The sequence below is a fragment of the Schistocerca nitens genome, chromosome 2 (genome assembly GCF_023898315.1).
Source record: "Schistocerca nitens isolate TAMUIC-IGC-003100 chromosome 2, iqSchNite1.1, whole genome shotgun sequence".
Lineage (NCBI taxonomy): Eukaryota > Metazoa > Arthropoda > Insecta > Orthoptera > Acrididae > Schistocerca > Schistocerca nitens.
This window is the reverse complement of record NC_064615.1, coordinates 633,460,676-633,481,309: the sequence shown is the minus strand read 5'-3', so window position 1 is coordinate 633,481,309 and position 20,634 is coordinate 633,460,676. Positions and strand designations below refer to the sequence as shown.

Below are 20,634 nucleotides of genomic sequence, written 5' to 3'. Positions count from 1 at the left end.
CGCCCCATTGTAGCTGGTTACCAAGCCCCCACGGAACGTATCTCTGCCTACGTAGATCAACACCTTCAACCCATTACATGCAGTCTCCCATCCTTCATCAAAGACACCAACCACTTCCTTGAACGCCTGGAATCCTTACCCAATCTGTTACCCCCGGAAACCATCCTTGTAACCATTGATGCCACTTCCTTATACACAAATATTCCGCACGTCCAGGGCCTCGCTGCGATGGAGCATTTCCTTTCACGCCGATCACCTGCCACCCTACCTAAAACCTCTTTCCTCATTACCTTAGCCAGCTTCATCCTGACCCACAACTTCTTCACTTTTGAAGGCCAGACATACCAACAATTAAAGGGAACAGCCATGGGTACCAGGATGGCCCCCTCGTACGCCAACCTATTCATGGGTCGCTTAGAGGAAGCCTTCTTGGTTACCCAGGTCTGCCAACCCAAAGTTTGGTACAGATTTATTGATGACATCTTCATGATCTGGACTCACAGTGAAGAAGAACTCCAGAATTTCCTCTCCAACCTCAACTCCTTTGGTTCCATCAGATTCACCTGGTCCTACTCCAAATCCCATGCCACTTTCCTTGACGTTGACCTCCACCTGTCCAATGGCCAACTTCACACGTCCGTCCACATCAAACCCACCAACAAGCAACAGTACCTCCATTATGACAGCTGCCACCCATTCCACATCAAACGGTCCCTTCCCTACAGCCTAGGTCTTCGTGGCAAACGAATCTGCTCCAGTCTGGAATCCCTGAAACATTACACCAACAACCTGACGACAGCTTTCGCATCCCGCAACTACCCTCCCAGCCTGGTACAGAAGCAAATAACCAGAGCCACTTCCTCATCCCCTCAAACCCAGAATCCCCCACAGAAGAACCACAAAAGTGCCCCACTTGTGACAGGATACTTTCCGGGACTGGACCAGACTCTGAATGTGGCTCTCCAGCAGGGATACGACTTCCTCAAATCCTGCCCTGAAATGAGATCCATCCTTCATGAAATCCTCCCCACTCCGCCAAGAGTGTCTTTCCACCGTCCACCTAACCTTCGTAACCTGTTAGTTCATCCCTATGAAATCCCCAAACCACCTTCCCTACCCTCTGGCTCCTATCCTTGTAACCGCCCCCGGTGCAAAACCTGTCCCATGCACCCTCCCACCACCACCTACTCCAGTCCTGTAACCCGGAAGGTGTACACGATCAAAGGCAGAGCCACGTGTGAAAGCACCCACGTGATTTACCAACTGACCTGCCTACACTGTGATGCATTCTATGTGGGAATGACCAGCAACAAACTGTCCATTCGCATGAATGGACACAGGCAGACAGTGTTTGTTGGTAATGAGGATCACCCTGTGGCTAAACATGCCTTGGTGCACAGCCAGCACATCTTGGCACAGTGTTACACCGTCCGGGTTATCTGGATACTTCCCACCAACACCAACCTATCCGAACTCCGGAGATGGGAACTTGCCCTTCAGTATATCCTCTCTTCTCGTTATCCGCCAGGCCTCAATCTCCGCCAATTTCAAGTTGCCGCCACTCATACCTCACCTGTCTTTCAACAACTTCTTTGCCTCTACTCTTCCACCTCGACTGACATCTCTGCCCAAACTCTTTGTCTTTAAATATGTCTGCTTGTGTCTGTATGTGTGGATGGATATGGGTGTGTGTGCGAGTGTATACCTGTCCTTTTTTCCCCGTAAGGTAAGTCTTTCCGCTCCCGGGATTGGAATGACTCCTTATCCTCTCCCTTAAAACCCACATCCTTTCGTCTTTCCCTCTCCTTCCCCTCTTTCCTGATGAGGCAACAGTTTGTTGCGAAAGCTTGAATTTTGTGTGTATATTTGTGTTTGTTTGTGTGTCTATCGACCTGCCAGCGCTTTTGTTTGAATATTTAAGTTAATTAGATAATTATACTTTCTATTACTTGAAAGTGTTCATTTCTATCAACATTGCTCAACATCCTGACAAATATTATGCAGTATGCATTTGTTAATTAAAATCAGTTTTTCTTCTGTTACCTGCTACTTTTTTTTAACTGTATTCTAAATACTTTGAATGGATTTTCCAGATAATTGTGGTGATGTTGATTTTATATATCTAAGAAATAGCAACCAATTTCAGATATAGTTTTGATATAACAGTACATTAGTTTTATTTTATTTTTACTGTTTTATTCTGTGCCAGTGTTTCAAATTCAACAAATCCACTACACATCATTGCTGGATCCATGCCAATTTCCTCAGTCTTCTCCTAAAACTATTGGTCACAGACATTTTCATTGCAACTGAAAGTAGTTTTTATGTCTTCACTGAAAATTTGGTAATAGTTTCCCAAATTTACGCATTTACCCAAATCAGATTCTTACAGCTACTGCTCTTCAGAGAAATAGAATACTGTAGAAGTAGAAAGGGTAGCTTTGGGAGATGAAATATTGAAGGCAGCAGATGTTCAAGTAGGTAAAAACATGAGAGCTAGTAGAAATCTGTGGTAAATAGAACAGATATTGAATTTAATTGATGAAAGGACAAAATACAAAAATGATGTACATGAAGCAGGCAAAAGGGAATACAAAAAGCTAAAAATGAGATTGACAGGAAGTGCATTATGGCTAAGTAGGAATGGCTAGAGGACAAATCTAAATATTTAGAAAAATATGTCACTAGGGGAAGCATAGATGTCACCTACAGGAAAAGTAAAGAGACCTTTGGAGAAAAGAGAACCACCTGTATGAATATCAAGAGCTCAGATGGAAAACCAGTCCTAAGCAAAGAAGGGAAAGCATAAAAGGTGGAAGAAGTATAAGATGGTCTATACAAGACAAACATACTTGAAGGCAATATTATGGAAATGGTAGAGCACATAGGCGAAGATGAGATGGGAGATACAATATTGCATGAAGAATTTGACAGAGCACTGAAAGACCTAAGTTGAAACAAGGCCCCGTGAGTAGACAACATTCCGACAGAATTACTGATAGCCTTGAGAGAGCCAGTCACAATAAAACTCTTCCATCTGCTGAGCAAGATGTATGAGACAGGTGAAATACCCTAGACTTCAAGAAGAATATAATAAGTCAAATTTCAAAGACAGCAGGTTCCGACAGGTGTGAAAATTACCGAACTAGCAGTTTAATATGTCACAGCTGCAAAATACTAACACGAATTCTTTACAAAAGGATGGAAAAAACAGGTATAAGCTGAGCTTGGGGAAAGTCAGTTTGGATTTCAGATAAATATAGGAACACACAAGACAATACAGACCCAACGACTTCCCATAGAAGATAGGTTAAGGAAAGGCAAACCTACATGTATAGCATTTGTTGGTTTAAACAAAGCTTTTGACAATGTTGACTAGAATACTCCCTTTCAAATTCTAAAGGTGGCAGGAGTAAAATACAGGGAGATAAAGGCTATTTACATTTTTTACAGAAATCAGATGGCAATTATAAGAGTCATGGGTCATGGAAGGAAAGCAGTGGTTGAGAACAGAGTGGACTAGGTTCTACCCTATCCTTGATGCTATTCAATCTGTATATTGAACAAGCAATGCAGGAATCAAAAGATAAATTTGGTGTAGGAATTAAAGCCCAGGGAGAGGAAAGAAAATCTTTGAGGTTTGCCTATGACATCATAATTCTATCAGAGACAGCAATGGGCTTGGAAGAGCAGTTGAATGGAATGGGCAGTGTCTTGAAAGGAGGATATAAGATTAACATCTACAAAAGCAAAACAAGGATAATGGAGTGTAGTCAAATTAAATCATGGGATACTAAGGGAATTAGATTAGGAAATGAGACACTTAAAGTAGTACAGGAGTTTTGCTATTTGGGCAGCAAAGTAGAGAGGATATAAAATGTAGACTGGCAATGGCAAGGAAAGTGTTTCTGAAGAAGAAAAATTTGTTAACATCAAATATAGATTTAAGTGTTAGGAAGTCTTTTCTGAAAGCATTTGTATTGAATGTTGCCATGTATGGAAGTGAAATGTGGATGATAAACAGTTTAGACAAAAAGAGGATAGAAGCTGTGATGCTCCAGAAGAATGCTGAAGATTAGACGGGTAGATCATGTAATTAATGAGGAGGTACTGAACAGAATTGGGGAGGCAAGATATTTGTGGCACAACTTGACTACAAGAAGGAAGATAGGCTGATAGGACACATTCTGAGACATCAAGGGATCACCAATGTGGTACTAGAGGGAATCAAGGAAGGTAAAAGTCATAGAGCACGACCAAGAGAAGTATATAGTAAGCAGAGTCAGGAGGATGTAGGTTGCAGTAGTTACTCTGAGATGAAGAGGCTCACATAGGATAGAGTAGCACGGGGAGCTGCATCAAAACAGTCTTCAGACTGAAGACCACCACAACAGCAACAACTGATCTTCGTAATTTTTATCTTTCTCTTGTTTATCTGCAAATTAACTAGTTTGGCCAATAATTTTGCCCACTCAGTCCTAAAGACATATCATCAAGAAGCAAAACTTACTCTTCCTAACACAGTAGTAATTGTAGTTCCTAGTTTTCAATTTTTTTGATTGTTATACTGATGTTTGTAAACATTGTAGTCTAGTTCTCCAATGTTAAACAGCTTATCTTGCTACTTATTGTAATGGTCTTTCTCCATATATCCAAATGTTATGGAAGCCTGTTGGCATTCATAAACTTTCCTTTATTATGAATTTTGGTTTTTGGTGACACAGGAAGTTGTAACATGATAGACATTCTTCACTTTTCTAACTCATAGCTTACTGTCAACACATATAACATTGATTTTCCACACATCTATGCATCACTTAGTAATATTTACCATTATTCTACAGAATAATATTTGACAGATTTTAAATTTATCTGCACAAGCTTTATTTCAAAAGGTGTTAATAATTGTAATTTATATAGTCATGGCTACAGATCAATAACAAGCACAAATATGTTTTACACCAATTATGAATGAAAATATACAGTAAAATTATGTTAAATTAACCCTCAAGACATTCAATACACCTCCGAGCAGCAGAACTAACATCTCACAATCTCTTGCATATTCTGCTTGAACATAAGCATAAATGTTTATACGCATTTGCTATTGAGTATCCCAAAAAATTAAACAATCCACAAACTTCTGATAGAATAAGCCTGTTGAGTACTACAATCCACATCTTCCAGTGTTCTAACAACTGTTACTATTACTCAAATTGATCTTGTCTCTTATAACCTAGAGTCTAGAATAACTTTTCCTTCCACCCACCATTTGTACTTTTTCATATCTTATCTCCCCATTTTTCTTTGGTACCTGGTGTTGATGGAGAAACTGTTGCAAAATTAAGAATCAGACATACATATTTCTGTTTTATGTTTTGAGTACCCACTAGCCCTGTTTCAGCAATTAGGAAGCAAGTACTCGTAATTCATTTCAGTCCCAAACAGTCTACTATCAAATTTCTGACTTTTTCTTTTTGATAATAACTTCCATTCACTTCAAGACTTTATGACAAATGTATATGGTTACTGCTAGTATAAATATAAAATAGGGTAAATATATGGAAACACGTACCTGTGATGGCCACCGGAAAAGTTCAGTTAACATTTCCTTTACTTTAAGAAGACCACCAACATCAGCCCAAGACAGAGAAGAATCATGATGAAGCTTCACATATCTTAGGGACAATGGAATGTTCTTCTCAAATGCTTTAACTAAATCACTAGTCTCTATTTCTGGCAATTTTTCATCACCTACATGAAAACACCAGTTATTAGAAAATAAAAATCTTGTCTAGACCAAGCTGCAATAAACATATGTTCAAATTATATGCCAACAAGCTTCTATAAATCAAATACAAATTGTTCTAAAATAACTAAATTAAAACACACTTTCCTGGGGCACATGCAAAGTTATTTCTATGTCTGCTAGTGACTCTCCTTCCAAGGTAACATGTCACATCCTCCCTACTAAAAATTTCGCAGTCCAGTCACAAATTTCGTTTGATACTCCATAGGATCATATCTTTGACAGTAAGTGTAGATGTGGTACACAGTCAAATGCTTTTTAAAAATTAAGGAATACTGCATCTATCTGACTGCTTTCAAGATGTCAAATGGAAAAAAAAGTGAGCTGGCAACACATGCTTGACATTTTCAGAACCCATGCTGGTCTAAGGAGGAGAGGTCATTCTGTTCAAGATACCAAATTACATTTTGAGCTCAAAATAGGTTCCATGATTCTAAAACAAATGGATTGCTAGGATATTGGATGGTAGTTCTGTGGATCACTTCTGCTACCCTTCTTGTAGGTGGATGTGACCTCAGCTTTTTTCCAACTACTGGGCACAGTTTCACATTTGAGGCATTTTTGATAGATTATACTTAAAAGAGGGGCTAACTCCACTGAAATTTGGTATAGAATCTGACAGAGATTCCATCAGGCCCTGGAGCTTTGTTTACTTTAGGAATTTCAGCTGTTTCTCTCACCACTAACATTAACAGATGTATCACTTATCTTTGCAGTGGTGCAAGAATTAAATTGGGGAGTACCCCTGGATTTTCATTTGTAATGGAACATCTGAATACTGAGTTCAGCGTTTCTGCTTTTTTTTTTGCTGCCATCAATTTCAGTCCCTGCCTCATCCATGAGTGACTGGACACTAAGTTTGGTCCCATTAACAGCCATTACACATGATCAGAATTTCTTTGGATTTTGTGGGAGATCCTCTGATAATACTCTACTGCTGTAGTCACTGAATGTTTCGCACATCGCCCACCTGATGGACAAATGGATTTCATTCATATTTCACTTTCTCTAGCCCTTGATTTTGTTTTACAAATAGTATGCAGTAGTCTCTGTTTCCTTAGAGGCTGTTTACCATATATTGCCATTCTGAAAAATCTTGCCTAGGCAGTTCAGAGAACACACCCAGTAATGTTTTGCAGGACATCTTATCACCTGCACTCACTTAAGAAACTGTAATATTCCCAATTGATTGTTGGCTGATTAAGGACTAATCCAATGCTGACAGTATTATTGGGGAATTTCTGTACTATTGAACTTGGGCTTATTGTGAAGGTTTTGGTTACACTTGGAGGTAACATCCTCTTCGTCTCAGAATAGCACCATGTTTCCTAAGCCCACAATTATTTGTTGTATGTTCTCTAATCTCTGTGTAACCCTTCAGTTTTTACCCTCTAGCGCTCCCTCTAGTGCCAGGGAAGTTATTTTCTAATGCCTTAAAACATGTTTTCTCTTCTTGTCAGTGTTTTCCATATACTCCTTTCTACAGTGAAATGAAATGGTCATATGGCTTTACTGGCCAGGAGACCCCACCCGAGGTTGTTCGGCTGCCTAGTGCAAGTCTTTCAATTCAATGCCACTTCAGTGTCTTGTACGTGATAATGAGATGAAATGATTTTGCAGAGAACTTCCCCATTCCTCACCTTATCAGTACCCCTAATTTTCAACATACTTCTACAGCACCATAACTCAAACACTTCAGTTTTCTTGTTTTCCATAGTCTATGCTATTGTAGGTGCCGCATACACAGTGGAAAGCAGGAGAGAGCCAAACATGTCAATAATGTTGCCAAAGCTCTCACAGAACCAGAATTTCTATCCCACCCCTTCCAGTGACACCAACATGCTCAAAGCCACTGTGAACTTGTCACTTACAGCACCAGAAAAAATGAACAACTAAATCTTTCTGTGCAAGCTCCAATTTCTCTTATTTTATTACAATAGCCATCTTTCCCTATATAGGTGGGAATCAACAATTTTTGCACTTAGAACAGACTGTTTGCGACTGAAATTTCATGAAAGATCTCACTGCAATGAACACATGTATCCTATCTATGACAATCTCTGCCCCATTTTGCAATAATACAAAATAAGCTATTGTTCTTTGAACTTTTTTGATGTTCTTCATCAATACTATCTGCTAAGGATTCCACATCATATACTCCAGAAGAGTATGACCAAGTGTAGTATAGTGTGATGTTCCCTATACATGTTTTCAGATATAAGTATGATGACTTCTCATGTTTCTGAATTTCTGCATCTGAAATGTATTTTCATTTTGCCACATCAGTGCAGTTCTGGTGGATTTTGTAACTATTACAGTCTAGAGTAATGCTGGAATTGAAATCTTTAGAATAACGAGAACTCTTTTACATGAATATGAAGAGTTTCTTCTATAATAACCTTCATATATTATTCCAGAAGTATACAACAGCTGTGTCTGTAAAAGACTTTCCAATTGAGGAAACATCACCTAATAGTATATATCGTCAATGGAGAAACAATACCGTGTAACTGACAAATTGCTGATTTTTCGTTTTTCCGTCAAATGATGTCGTTGACCGTACGCACATCTGCTCTTAATGCCATAATGCCAAATTTTTAATTATTTACCATGAAAAAATTATCTAAAACAATACCACACACGTGACACAGCAAATAAACAGACGGCAATAATGTGGAACTGTAGAGAATTAAATACTGCGTATCTACAATCTATGGATACTGTAAACAATACCGCATAAATACAAAAGTGCACGCAGCACAGCACATTGTTACTGCCTTACTACGTATTTAATAGTGCTCGAAGGTGGTTCAGTGGTTCCATGCTTGTAGCTTCATTCGTGATAATGGACAGCGATAGAGATGACGATCTTTTTACTCAAGAAGAAATAGTTTCCCAGATGAAATCAGTTTATGGAAGTGGAGAATCATTCATGAGCGTGACTGACAGTAGTAAGAAAATTATTTTATTATTCAACTTTGAATGTTAGTAGCACCACAAGTGTCTTATTGTGATATAAATCAGAAATCCCCCACTTCACTCGTTCTGTGCTTTATTCATTTCTGCCAAAGATTTCTAGACTGTCCACTTTCTTGTAGGATCTGCCATAAATGCAGAACAAACAACAGGCAAGAAAAGTCGTAACGCTGGAGTTACATTTACCAAAGAAGAATTAATTTCATAGATGGGGTTGTCGGTTACTGTTCCTGCAACATCTAATAATGCAGGTAAATTTTCTTGGGATTATTGTTAATAGTATTACTGATGCTGTCGTTCTCATAAATACAAGAATTTGAGCTTCATCTTTGTCTGCTTAAATTAGTTTATAACTATTTTTTCATCTAGAAACTTCAGAGGCTGTATCCAACAATGCTCAAAATGAAACCACAGTCACATTTTCCACTAGAGATGACAGTACTTCACACTCATTGCTATGCAATGGTGCTCATCGTTTGCCAAACACTCTGGATAAATTATTGGAAGATCATGGGAGCAATAATGATGCTGACAGTGAAGGCCAAGAATTTTATGGTGACATAAGCAGTGACAGGAAAAAGAAGTCTAAACCACATTCTGAAGATTGGAAGAAAAATGCCAATAAAATTCTGAGAATGCGTGGACAGGAGTATATTGGATACAAAAGAAGTGGAATTGGTAAAATCACTAATGATACTCCAAGAGAGGGATGAAAATTAGGTCCAACATGTACTTCGAAGATGTGCCAGAAATGCTTTCAAAGGAAGTGTCATCAGTTTTCTGGTGATGATAGGCAGGCAGTATTTAACACATTTTGGGAAATGATGTCATGGGATCATGGGAAGGTTTATGGTATCAACCTTGTGGACGTAATTCCAACCAAATGTCCAGGGAAGAACAATGGTGAATCCAGGAGAAAAGGGATGCTCATTTATCATTTGAAAAATGGGCTGGGGAAATAAAGTATGCAAAAAGATGTTTCTCAATACTCTTGGGATTAAAGAATGGACTATCCAATATTGGCTGGGTAATTCCACACATGGGATGAGTCCTGATACAGAATCGTCATGACCTCGAATCAAACAGATGATGAAGAAAGATGACAGAACCTTCATGAAAGAATTCCTGGACTCTCTTCTGAAACTTCCATTGCATTACTGCAGGAAATCCTCCTTGAAGTTGTACCTTGAGCCTATTCTACAATCCAAACAACAGCTGTATGGACTCTATGTGAAAAAATGTCATGCGGAGAAGGTTTCACCATTAAGTCAGGCTACCTTTAACTTGATTTTCGAAGATGGTAATATTAGCTTATTTTCCCCCAAGAAAGATCAGTGCGACTTGTGTTGTAGTTACAGGCTTGGTAACTTGAGTGAAGACGTGTGGAAGCAACACACAGAATGGAAAAAGCACACAAGGATGCAAAAAGATACTGACAAGAAAGAAGCCCAGCAGAAGCTCTGCTCAGTGTACACCATAGATTTACAGGCTGTAAAAGTAGTTCCGTTTTTAAGTGCAAGTGCAGTTTATTATAAAACAAAGTTGGCTGTTCATAACTTTACAATGTATAATTTAGAAAGTCGTGATGCAGTATGTTACTGGTTTGATGAAACTCAAGGTAATTTGGTTGCATCATGTTTTGCCTCATGCACCTTGGACACCCTATCCAGAATGACTAAGGAAAATCCCATTCAAGTCATTTTGTATTCTGACGGCTGCACATATCAGAACAGAAATGTGATATTATCAAATGCTCTTTTAAGATTAGCAATTGATACTGGAGTATTGATTACACAAAAGTTTTTGGAGAAAGGCCATACTCAGATGGAATGTGACTCAGTTCACAGTTCCATTGATTGCAAGCTTAAAGGATGTGAAGTTACACATCCTAGCCAATACACGGTGATATCTAAAGAAGCGAGAAAAAAGCCACAGCCATACGAAGTCCACTACCTAGATTATTCCTTTTTCGTCAACTACAGAAAAGTTTGTAGCTGTATGACTCAATTAGGCCTGGAAGAGCTGTAAAAAATGAGCCTACATTTACCGATCAGAGGGCGCTACAGTACCGTCCAAATGGTATTATTTACTACAAGTGCTCTTTCAACTAGGTGTGACAAGAATTACCGAGGCATCCCAGGAATATTCTTGGAGATGTTTGCTTCCCGAAACTATACCCCAAGGTAAGTCAGTAGGGACAGTCTACAGTTCAATGCCTCACATGCGGCAAAACCAGGCATGCGAAGAAAACACTTCAGAAATACACCATGTACCACATATTTAGCGTATTGTAGAGACACCTACTCACACAACTGCAAACAAAAGGGTCATTTTGCCTGGGAATGTCCGAATGTAACATTAACACAAATGATACGAGTGAAAACTCCCATAGCAAAGACTCAAAATGTTTCAAATGAAATGCGCTAGTCACTTCTGAATTACCTGTTGCCAATGTAAATGACATAAATTTGCAATCTGATCAAGGAAAGACTTGGTACCAAGACTGTGGTGCCACGCAGCATGTGACATTTATATTAATAAATTATGAAGAATTAAATAAATGTATGAAAGTATTGATTGGCAATGCTACTGAATTAGAATGAACTGTAGTGGTAGACATTGAATTAGAGGCTTTTGATCGAGAACAGTTGTGTGACATAGTTCTGGAGAACATTTTAGGAGTACCTAATAGAAATTTTAATTTATCTTCTGTTACTCAAGTCTTAGATATGGAATATGTTCTGAGTGCAATTGCGTACATCTCCGTTTTCAAAACAAATGACAATTTGGGAACTGTATCAATAGGCAGACATGAGTGACAGCTGAACAAAATGTTGTTTCATACAAAAGAGTCCAACAAATGTCTGAGAGCAGTCTCAATTATAATGTGGCATGAAAAGTAAGCTCATCAAAATGTCACATGTTAGAGACATTCTAAAAAGAAATGACATTGATTATACTGATGACTAGAATGAGTCAGTATGTGCTGATCATATCTACAGCAAACAACATTACAAATCTATCCAACAAATATGAAGACTGCAGAAAATACCCTGGATATAAATCATGTTGACTTGTGCGAAGTGAATCTCATGTCATTAGGAAGAGTAAGGTATTTTCTGTTGTTAAAAGATTATCTGTCCCATTTCTGAACTGCTTATTTTCAGAAGACAAACAGTTAAGCTACTGCCAAATTAGAAACTTCCATGAAAACAGTAGAAAACTAGTGTAGGAATAATGTAAAATGTTTATGTCTGACAACAGGATCAAAATCAAGAATGCTCTCACTAAAAAGCTTTTAGATAAAAGTAGTATTTTTCACATCAGGACCAACATGTACACACCTCAGCAAAATAGAAGTACTGAAATAGAAAAGTGCACAGTTGTCGAGTCAGCACAATCAGCAACACATGCACAAAAAATGAATGAGAATCTGTTGGCCAAAGTGATAAATTATGCAGTCTTCATATTAAATCAAAGTGGAAGAAGTGTAATAAAAGGAAAAATTCCTACTGAATTGTGGTTTGGATGAAAAATAAATCTTGCTAATTTGAGAAGTTTTGGACATGACTGGTACATTTCAATATAAGATAACAAATGAAGAAAGAAATAAAAGGAGGGAATCTTCTTTGGCTATAGACTCTACCTACCTGATGAAAAGGATGTTGTTGCCTCTGATAATGTCATATTTGATAAAAGAATAGAAGATAAAGAAGAAGCTACTGAATTAAAGACTTTCACAAGGGAAAATGAGAATGAAACTGAGTATCAGCATCCAGAAGAAAACCAGATATCTGATAACCCACTGTGTGATGTCTCTGAAGAATGCAGTGTGTCATCTGATCACATAACACAAAACGGAGTCTCACCACCAAAACTACATGACTGCAAATCTGATAGGCTGTGAAAGGTTTCATCAGACTATGAAATAGCTTCACAGCACAGTAAGAATGCAAACTTTGGCATGATGGGCGAAGTTGAAGGCATTTCTATTTCAAATGCCTTGAAAGACAAAAACTGGTACAAAGCAGTATCTGATGAATACAAATCCCTAATAAAACTAAAAACTGGGAGGCTTGTAGAACTTCCAAAGAATGTAACACCTTTAACCTGTTGCTGGGTATTGTGTAAAAAGCAAGAAAGATGTTATAAAGCCAGACTAGTTGCAAGAGGGTTTGAGCAAGAGGAAGTACTGGACTACTCAGAAACCTTTAGTCCTGTAGCACATTATGAATCAATTAGATGGCTTCTTAGTCTTGCGACTATAAATGAAGTGAAAGTAACAACTTTTGACATAAAGACAGCTTTTCTATATAGCGATCTGCAAGAGAAAATCTACATGAACCAAACTGAAGGATGCAACAATGATACAAACAGAGTTTGCAAGCTGAAGAAGAGTTTATATGGCCGGCACTGGAATGAGAAATTCTCAAATTATCTGATGTCATTAGAATTTATTAACACAGATGATCACCCTTATCTACTATAATGAAGACAGAAGCACCATTATAGTATTGTTTGTTGATGATGGATCAGTTATTGGAAGGAGGATAGCCAGCACTACTGAAGTTCTGAATAAGTTGAATCAGGAGTCTGAAATAAAATTTGACAAAATATTCCAAAATCAGATGTCATCTCATGATGGAAATTAAAATTACATGGGTAGAACAGGCTGTGTGGCATGGACTGGGTGGTTTTCTTGGTTATAGGGTCTTGGGGAAAAAAAGAAAGGGCTTCAGTCTCAAAGGGTACAGATTGAACACAGGAAGAACATAGATCTAGGAACCATCAGCATAACAGTTGTAAATTGCCCTAGCTGTGTTCAGAAAGTACCAGAGCTCCAAGCGCTAATAGGAAGCACTGATGCTCAAATCGTTACAGGCACTGATAAGTTCAGCCAAAATCTTTGCAAAAGACCTAATGGTGTTCAGAAAGGATAGGCTAAGTACAGTTGGCGGTGGTATATTTGTTGCCATTAGAAGTAGTTTATCTTGGGGCGAAACTGAAGTAGATAGTTCTTTTGAGTTACTATGGGTAGAGGGCACTCTTGGCAACTCGCAACTAACATGATTCAATTGCTGAAAGGTTCAAAGAAAACTTGAGTCTAATTTCAAACACATACCTGACACATACAATTATGATTGGTGGTGACTTCAATCTACCCTCGATATGGTGGTGAAAATACATGTTTAAATCTGGAGGTACACATAAAACATCATCAGAAATAGTGCTAAACGCATTCTCTAAAAAAAATTTTTTAGTTCATGAGCCCATTTGCATAGTAAATTGCTGAGAAAACACACTTGACCTCTTAGCAACAAATAATCTTGATCTAATAACAAGTGTCAAAACAGATATAGGGATAAGTGAAAACAGAGTTGTCACAGCGAGCGTGAATACCATAACTCCCAGATCTAATAAAAATAAAAGAAAAATATACTTGATCAAAAAAGCAGATAAAAATTTGTTGATACCTTCCTGAGGCACAATCTCCACTCCTTCCAAATTAATAATTTAACTGTATACCACATGTGGCTTGAATTCAGAGAAATAGTATCAACAGCAATTGAGAGATTTATACCAAACAAACTAACTTGTGATGGAGCTGATCCCCTAGGGTACAAAAAATAGACCAGAACACTGTCGCAGAATTTAAACAAACACAAAATCCCCAAGATTGGTGATATTTTACAGAACTCCAAATGTCAATGTCGAATTCAATGCGAGATACTTATAAAAATGAAACCTGGCAGAAAATCCAAAGAGATTCTAGTTAAAGGTAAAGTATGCCAGCAGTAAGACATAATCAATGTATTGTCTGTGCAATAGTAATGAAAATACTGTTGATGAGAGTGCTGCTAAAGTAGAGTTACTAAACATAGCTTTCTGAAATTCCTTCACCAAAAAAGACAAAGTAAATATTCCATAATTCAAATCAAGAGCATCTGCCAACATGAGTAACTTAGAAGTAGATGTCCTCGGAATAGTGAAGCAACTTAACTCACCTAATAAAAGCAAGTCTTTCCGTCCAGATTGTATAACAATCAGGTTCCTTTCAGAGTATGCTGATGCAATAGCTCCATACTTAGCAATCATATGCAACTGCTCACTTGAGGAAAGATCTGTATCCAAAGACTGGGAAGTTGCACAGGTCACACCGATATTCAAGAAATGCAATAGGAGTTATTCATTAAATTACAGGTCTGTACCATTAACACTGATATGCAGCAGGAATATGGAACATATATTCTGTTCAAACATTAAAAATTACTCAAAGAGAATGGTCTATTGATATATAATCAACACGAATTCAGGAAACTTTGTTCTTGTTAAAGTCAACCAGCTCTATACTGACACAAAGCATTAAGTGCTATCGACAAAAAATTTCATGTTGATTCCATATTTCTATACTTCTGGACCCCATTGAGAAAGTTCAAAGGAGGACAGCATGTTATGTATTATTGAGAAATATGGGAGAGAGTGTCAAGAACACGAAACATGATATGGGATGGACATAATTAAAACAAAGGTGTTTCTCTTTGCAGCTAGGTCTTCCCACAAAATCTCAATCACCAACTTTCTCCTCTGAATGCAAAAATATTTTGTTGACGCTGACCTACTTACTGATAAATTATCATCATAATAAAATAAGGTGAATCAAAGCTCACACAGAAAGATGTGGATGTTCATTTTTTCTGCAGAGTTCTGTTGGTTCATTCAGACTTTGCTGTTTGAGAGTGGACTAACAGAGAATTATAGTGAAAGTGGTCCTATGAACCTTCTTCCAGGCACTTAAGTGTGATTTGCAGAGTAGCCATTTACATGACATGTAGATAAAAGTTCAGTGGGAATTTTTGTAAATCAATCTATGCATACAAACAAACTTTTAAGACAATTTAAGTTTGATGATTTGAACTCAGTAGCTACACCTATGGAGCACAGAATGGTAACAGATAAAGAAAATCTTGTCAATAATGTGTCACTAGAGAGGACTGAAGCCCATAGAAAAGCTATTGAGAGTCTACAGTGCCTTTTACAACAATATCTCATTCAGGTATCAGTTTTTCTGCTAATTACTTAAGCAGATTTAGTAATAAACCAATGATTAGTCACTGGAAAATGGTGAAACATTTTTCAGTACCTAAAAGGTACTATGAAGATTGGTATATTCTTTGATGGAGACTCAACACGGCTTGCCTTTGCCGATTCTGATTATGGAGACGATATTTCAACTTCATGCTCCAGCAATGGAGTTCTTATCACGTGGGATGGATCCATTGCCTGGTATGCTCAATAGCAATGTCTTGTGGCGCCACAGAATGGTGTGTAGTGGAACATGCGGGGTAAAGTGGGACGTTATATTATCTTTGGTATTTTGTTGGTGCTGACATCGAGTGGCTCTCTCTGAAAGTGATCTCTTTACTTAATTTTGTTCATCAAAGTTTAACAAAACAGATACATAGTGTCTGAAGCTTATTTAGCTGGTAAGTGCTTCACAGATTGTTTTTTTCTGTCATGTCAAAAAGGTTAAATTATAAAATATCCTTACAAACCTGTTCCAGTGCTCAGAAGATTATTAATGTAATGCTCAGCTTAACCTATAGGCTCAGAAATAGTATTGAGGTTATGTTGTATACAAATCATTGTGATGTTATTGTCATTAATGTACTCATGAGAATAATTGTTTTAAATAATTGTCTTTTCATGGGTGAAGTGGGACACGGTGCGAAACTATAAAAAAGCTGCAGGGAGTGATGGACTCTTTTATGCGATGCAAAATGCTATTGCAGAGAACAGGAGAAGTAGCAGAAGCTTAAGGATCATAGCTGAGGAATATAGAGTTCTAAAAACTATGCTGGCATATGAAAAATTTAAGAAGAAACATGGAGGTCAACAAGTTTTAAGTGAGGAGCATGAAAATTTAATACTGGCAGGAATTTTAACCTGTGCAGAGTGGGGGTTTTCTTGTCAAAGTGATGATGTTAAGAACACAGTAAAAACTTTTCTTGAACGACTTGGATATCATGTGAAAAAATTCAAAGACAATAGACCTGGGAGAGATTGGATTCAGAATCTTTTTTGTTGATATCCTAACATCACATTTCGTCTTTCAGAAAATGTGAAAAGATCAAGAGCTGCTGTTAATGAAGATTGCCTTACTGGATATTTCAAAAACTTGGAAGCTTATTTGAAAGACATTCCTCCAGAAAGGATTCTAAACTATGATGAAACAAATTTCACAGATGGTCCTGGATCTTCCAGGGTCATTGTAAGAAGAGGATTTTGACATCCAGAAAGAGTTATTGACCATAGCAAAGAGTCAACCAGTGTGATGTTAACTGTTTCTGCTAATGGAGAAGTGCTCCTCCCTTTTATTGTGTACAAGACCTTGGGCACAAGTCTCTACCCAACTTGGACAGAAGATGGTTTTGAAGGCTCACGTTAGGCAGTAAGCAAATCTCGTTGGTTTCACATGCCATTAGTTGAAGAATGGTTTGTCAAAATAGGTCTGCCATATCTGAGAAGGTTTGATGGAAGAAAAGCTGTCATAGGGGACAATCTTCCAAGTCATCTCTCTCAGGAAGTGATAAGATTGTGTCATGATCATAACATTGCCTTTATAATGCTGCCTCCAAATTCTACACATCTAACATAACCCTTGGCTATTGCAGTATTCAGACCAATTAAAGCAGCATGGAGAGCTGTTTTGCTGAACTGGAAGAAACTGTACAAGGGCTGTCTGCTTAAAGTCCAGTTTCCCAAAAAACTGAAGCAAGCACTGGAGAAGGTTGGTAATATGCAGAGGATCATAATCTCTGGCTTTAGAGCATGTGGTAAAATACCATTAGATTCTGAAAAAGTGCTGCAGATGATTCCAAGGAGAGTTCAGCATTCCAAATCTGAGAAAGTTTGGATAGATGTTCTCACTGAAAAGTTTGTCATAGCCATATCTAGTGATTCCGCAAAAAACAGAGGTAGAAAATTAAATGTTCATCCAGGTAAGAGCATTTCTCCTGAAGATTTTGTCACTAATGTTTCCACAACTTCTGCCAACCATAGTTGTGTCTGCAAGCACCAGTTGTCCATTTGTTCCCAACAAGATACTCAAGTTCCTAGAGGTAAGAACAGAAGTAGGGAAGTGAAACCTAAATTTGCACTGTCAACAAGAGAACAACCCAGAGACTTCATTGTGGCGAAATTCATCACAGAGCAAGACCACCGAACAAAATTCTACCACGGAGAAATCACTGGCGTACCAAAGGATAAGACAATTGAAATAAAATTTCTAAGGAAAAAGGTAGGGAAACCAGTGACAATGTTCCATTTCCCTCAAGTGAATGACATTCAAGATGTTCTCTACACTGATATTGTTTGGAAAATTGATTTGTATCAAGACATCAGAAGAGGAAGATTTCTCTTCCAAACACTGTCCAAGATTGTTGACATCGCAAAAGTCCGATGAGTGAAAATTAGCGATGAACAGTATAGCAAAGCTGCATATAGATTTGTAAGACCATTATTATCATGTTATAGTGCATTAAAATAGTCTTATTTTCAGAAAAAGTTCCTGAATTTAAAATAAAAGGTTATCTCTACAAAACTTTTTTATACGGTAGCACATAATAAAAAGAATTTCTGCTTACCATACTCATTTGTGTTATTTCCCTGTCTTGTTTCATCACCATAGTGAACTTGAGGGGTATTTTGAACACAAATAAATGTCTAGGACACACATTTCAGCACTTAAACAGTCCCTCTATCTAACATATTTAAAAAATATGAACACAAACATAATGCAAAATGTTGTTAGAAGATTAAATATTTAAAGTTTCAGAAGGTTTGGAAACAAAATTGGTACCATAGGTAAATTTACTAAAAAGATGAAAATCTGTCCCACTTCACCCCATTCTATGGTAACTTCAACCACTGAAGCAGAGTATCTAATTGCCATCTCTTCAATCAACGATGAATGCTGGATACAATGCCTTGGACAATAATTTGGAATTTCAAGTCTGAATGAACCAACAGATTATGTACTGACAATCCAACTGCCAGAGCTGTGTACTGACAAACTGCCACATATATGTTGAAGAATACCTACGAAGGAAAAATAACAAGAGGCAAGAAAAATATAGACATTCCACAAAAGTTCACTCAACAACATATTGGAACAACCACAAAAATGAAATATGTGGAAAGTTCAAGTCAACTTGCTGACATACTGACAAAACCGCAGACTCGTAAAGTATTTGAAGAATTAAGAAGAAAAATAATTAAGGAGGAGCATTGGACGTTAACTATTTTTCTGTCTTAAGGTGCTTCCATATATGTTCCATGAATTTTTTGATAATGCTGTATGTAGTAATTACTCTCTGATCAGTCAGTTGTCTGTTGTTTCATTTCCAAGGATTTTATAGATTACATCCAAGGGATCAGTGGAGTTGGCATACCCGATCAGCATCTCATCTCATATCCACTTATGAGAATATTTCAGGCGATATAAGGAGATATATTTCTCTCTTCTGGAGATAAAGCTAGATGCAAGTATAATTTACCACATACTGTACCCAACAGCCAAGAGGATGATCTCGACAACATTCTGGCTCAATGTGGCACAGCAAGTCATGAAGAAAGTGACTCTCCTAGTCTACAATTGTGAGGGAGGACCAAGCACAGCAGAAAATCCATTAAGGTTTCAAGCCAAAAAAGCTGGGGGCATCTTCCAGAAAAAATAATACCAGCTTAGAGGAAAACAACTCCATTTTGGAAGGTGAAAAGTTTATTATGGTTGAAGACATTGTGGAGAAACCTGTTTTGAATGTAATGTATGTAAAATTACCTATCATGTGGACAAGTATATCATGATATACCCTAAACAGACTGAGCCATGTGTGAGTATTTTGACAAATGAAAAACAAGTGATAGTGTACCATAAACAATGAAACTGGTGTTATGAGTCCTTAGTACACATATATTTCTTCAAATTTCATAAATAATCATTCATATGTAAAAAAAAAAAAAAAAAAAAACAATTGTACTCCAATGAAAAATACGTTCTCAAACATCATACATGAATGGTTTAATGTAGTGAGTGATATATTACTGCAGCTCCTATATTTTCAGGGTTTTTTTCTGTTAAAATACTTGTTATTAATTTATGACACTTTCTTTAAGATAAAGAATTGTTTTCGTTGCTGATAAATATGGTTTTTAATTTGGCTTAACATGTTAATCATTTAGAAGTTCGACTTCATAAACCTGTATACAAGTGACACACAGCATTTGTTTTTGATCTTAATTATCAACTGATAAAACTTACCAACTCGTTTCCAGCACTCAAATAAAGTTTTCTCAGCTAAATCTATTAAATCTTGCAATACATAGCCCTCAGTCTTCTGGGAAAAATGTTTCAAATCATCTAATGTTATCAAACTCGGGATATCCCTGAAGCTTCCCTGTAACAAGTTCCTTAATATTTCAAGTCTTGCATCCTGTAAATACAAATGTTAGAGCTTTAATGATGAGGCATTAGCTAAAATATGCAATTCATAATTTAAAAAATTGTTTTTCCCACACAAATACTCATATCAGATGAAACATAATGATTGTCCCCGTTCCTCAAGAATATGAAAATGGCAATGTTGGAAATGGCATCTCTCCTTCCAACCCCCTCTTTTGTGTGTGTGTGTGTGTGTGTGTCACAAATACAAAAAACTGATTCATCTCTTAAGAGCGGAAAGTCATGTGTTAGTTCATATGTAATTATGCCATTACTTTCTGAAGTCAGAGTGAAGGGAAGGAGTTCCACAATGGCTGGACAAATGGTGCCACAAAATGTACATTCTTGT

At 37.4% G+C, this 20,634-nt stretch overlaps 1 protein-coding gene across 3 annotated transcripts in view; it reads right to left on the bottom strand.

The window, feature by feature from the left end:
- The window catches only part of LOC126236747 (peroxisome biogenesis factor 1), a 404,197-nt gene that overhangs the window by 232,905 nt on the left and 150,658 nt on the right, over nucleotides 1–20,634 (bottom strand). For all 3 annotated transcript variants that reach the window (XR_007544978.1, XM_049946282.1, XM_049946283.1), the window contains 2 exons: nucleotides 20,106–20,277; nucleotides 5,576–5,754 (listed from right to left, as the gene is read on the bottom strand). Coding sequence is in view for 2 of the 3 variants with exons in the window: in XM_049946282.1 (XP_049802239.1) it covers nucleotides 5,576–5,754; nucleotides 20,106–20,277 (351 nt within the window). In the remaining variant the exon portion in view is untranslated. The remainder of the gene's footprint in view (nucleotides 1–5,575; nucleotides 5,755–20,105; nucleotides 20,278–20,634) is intronic.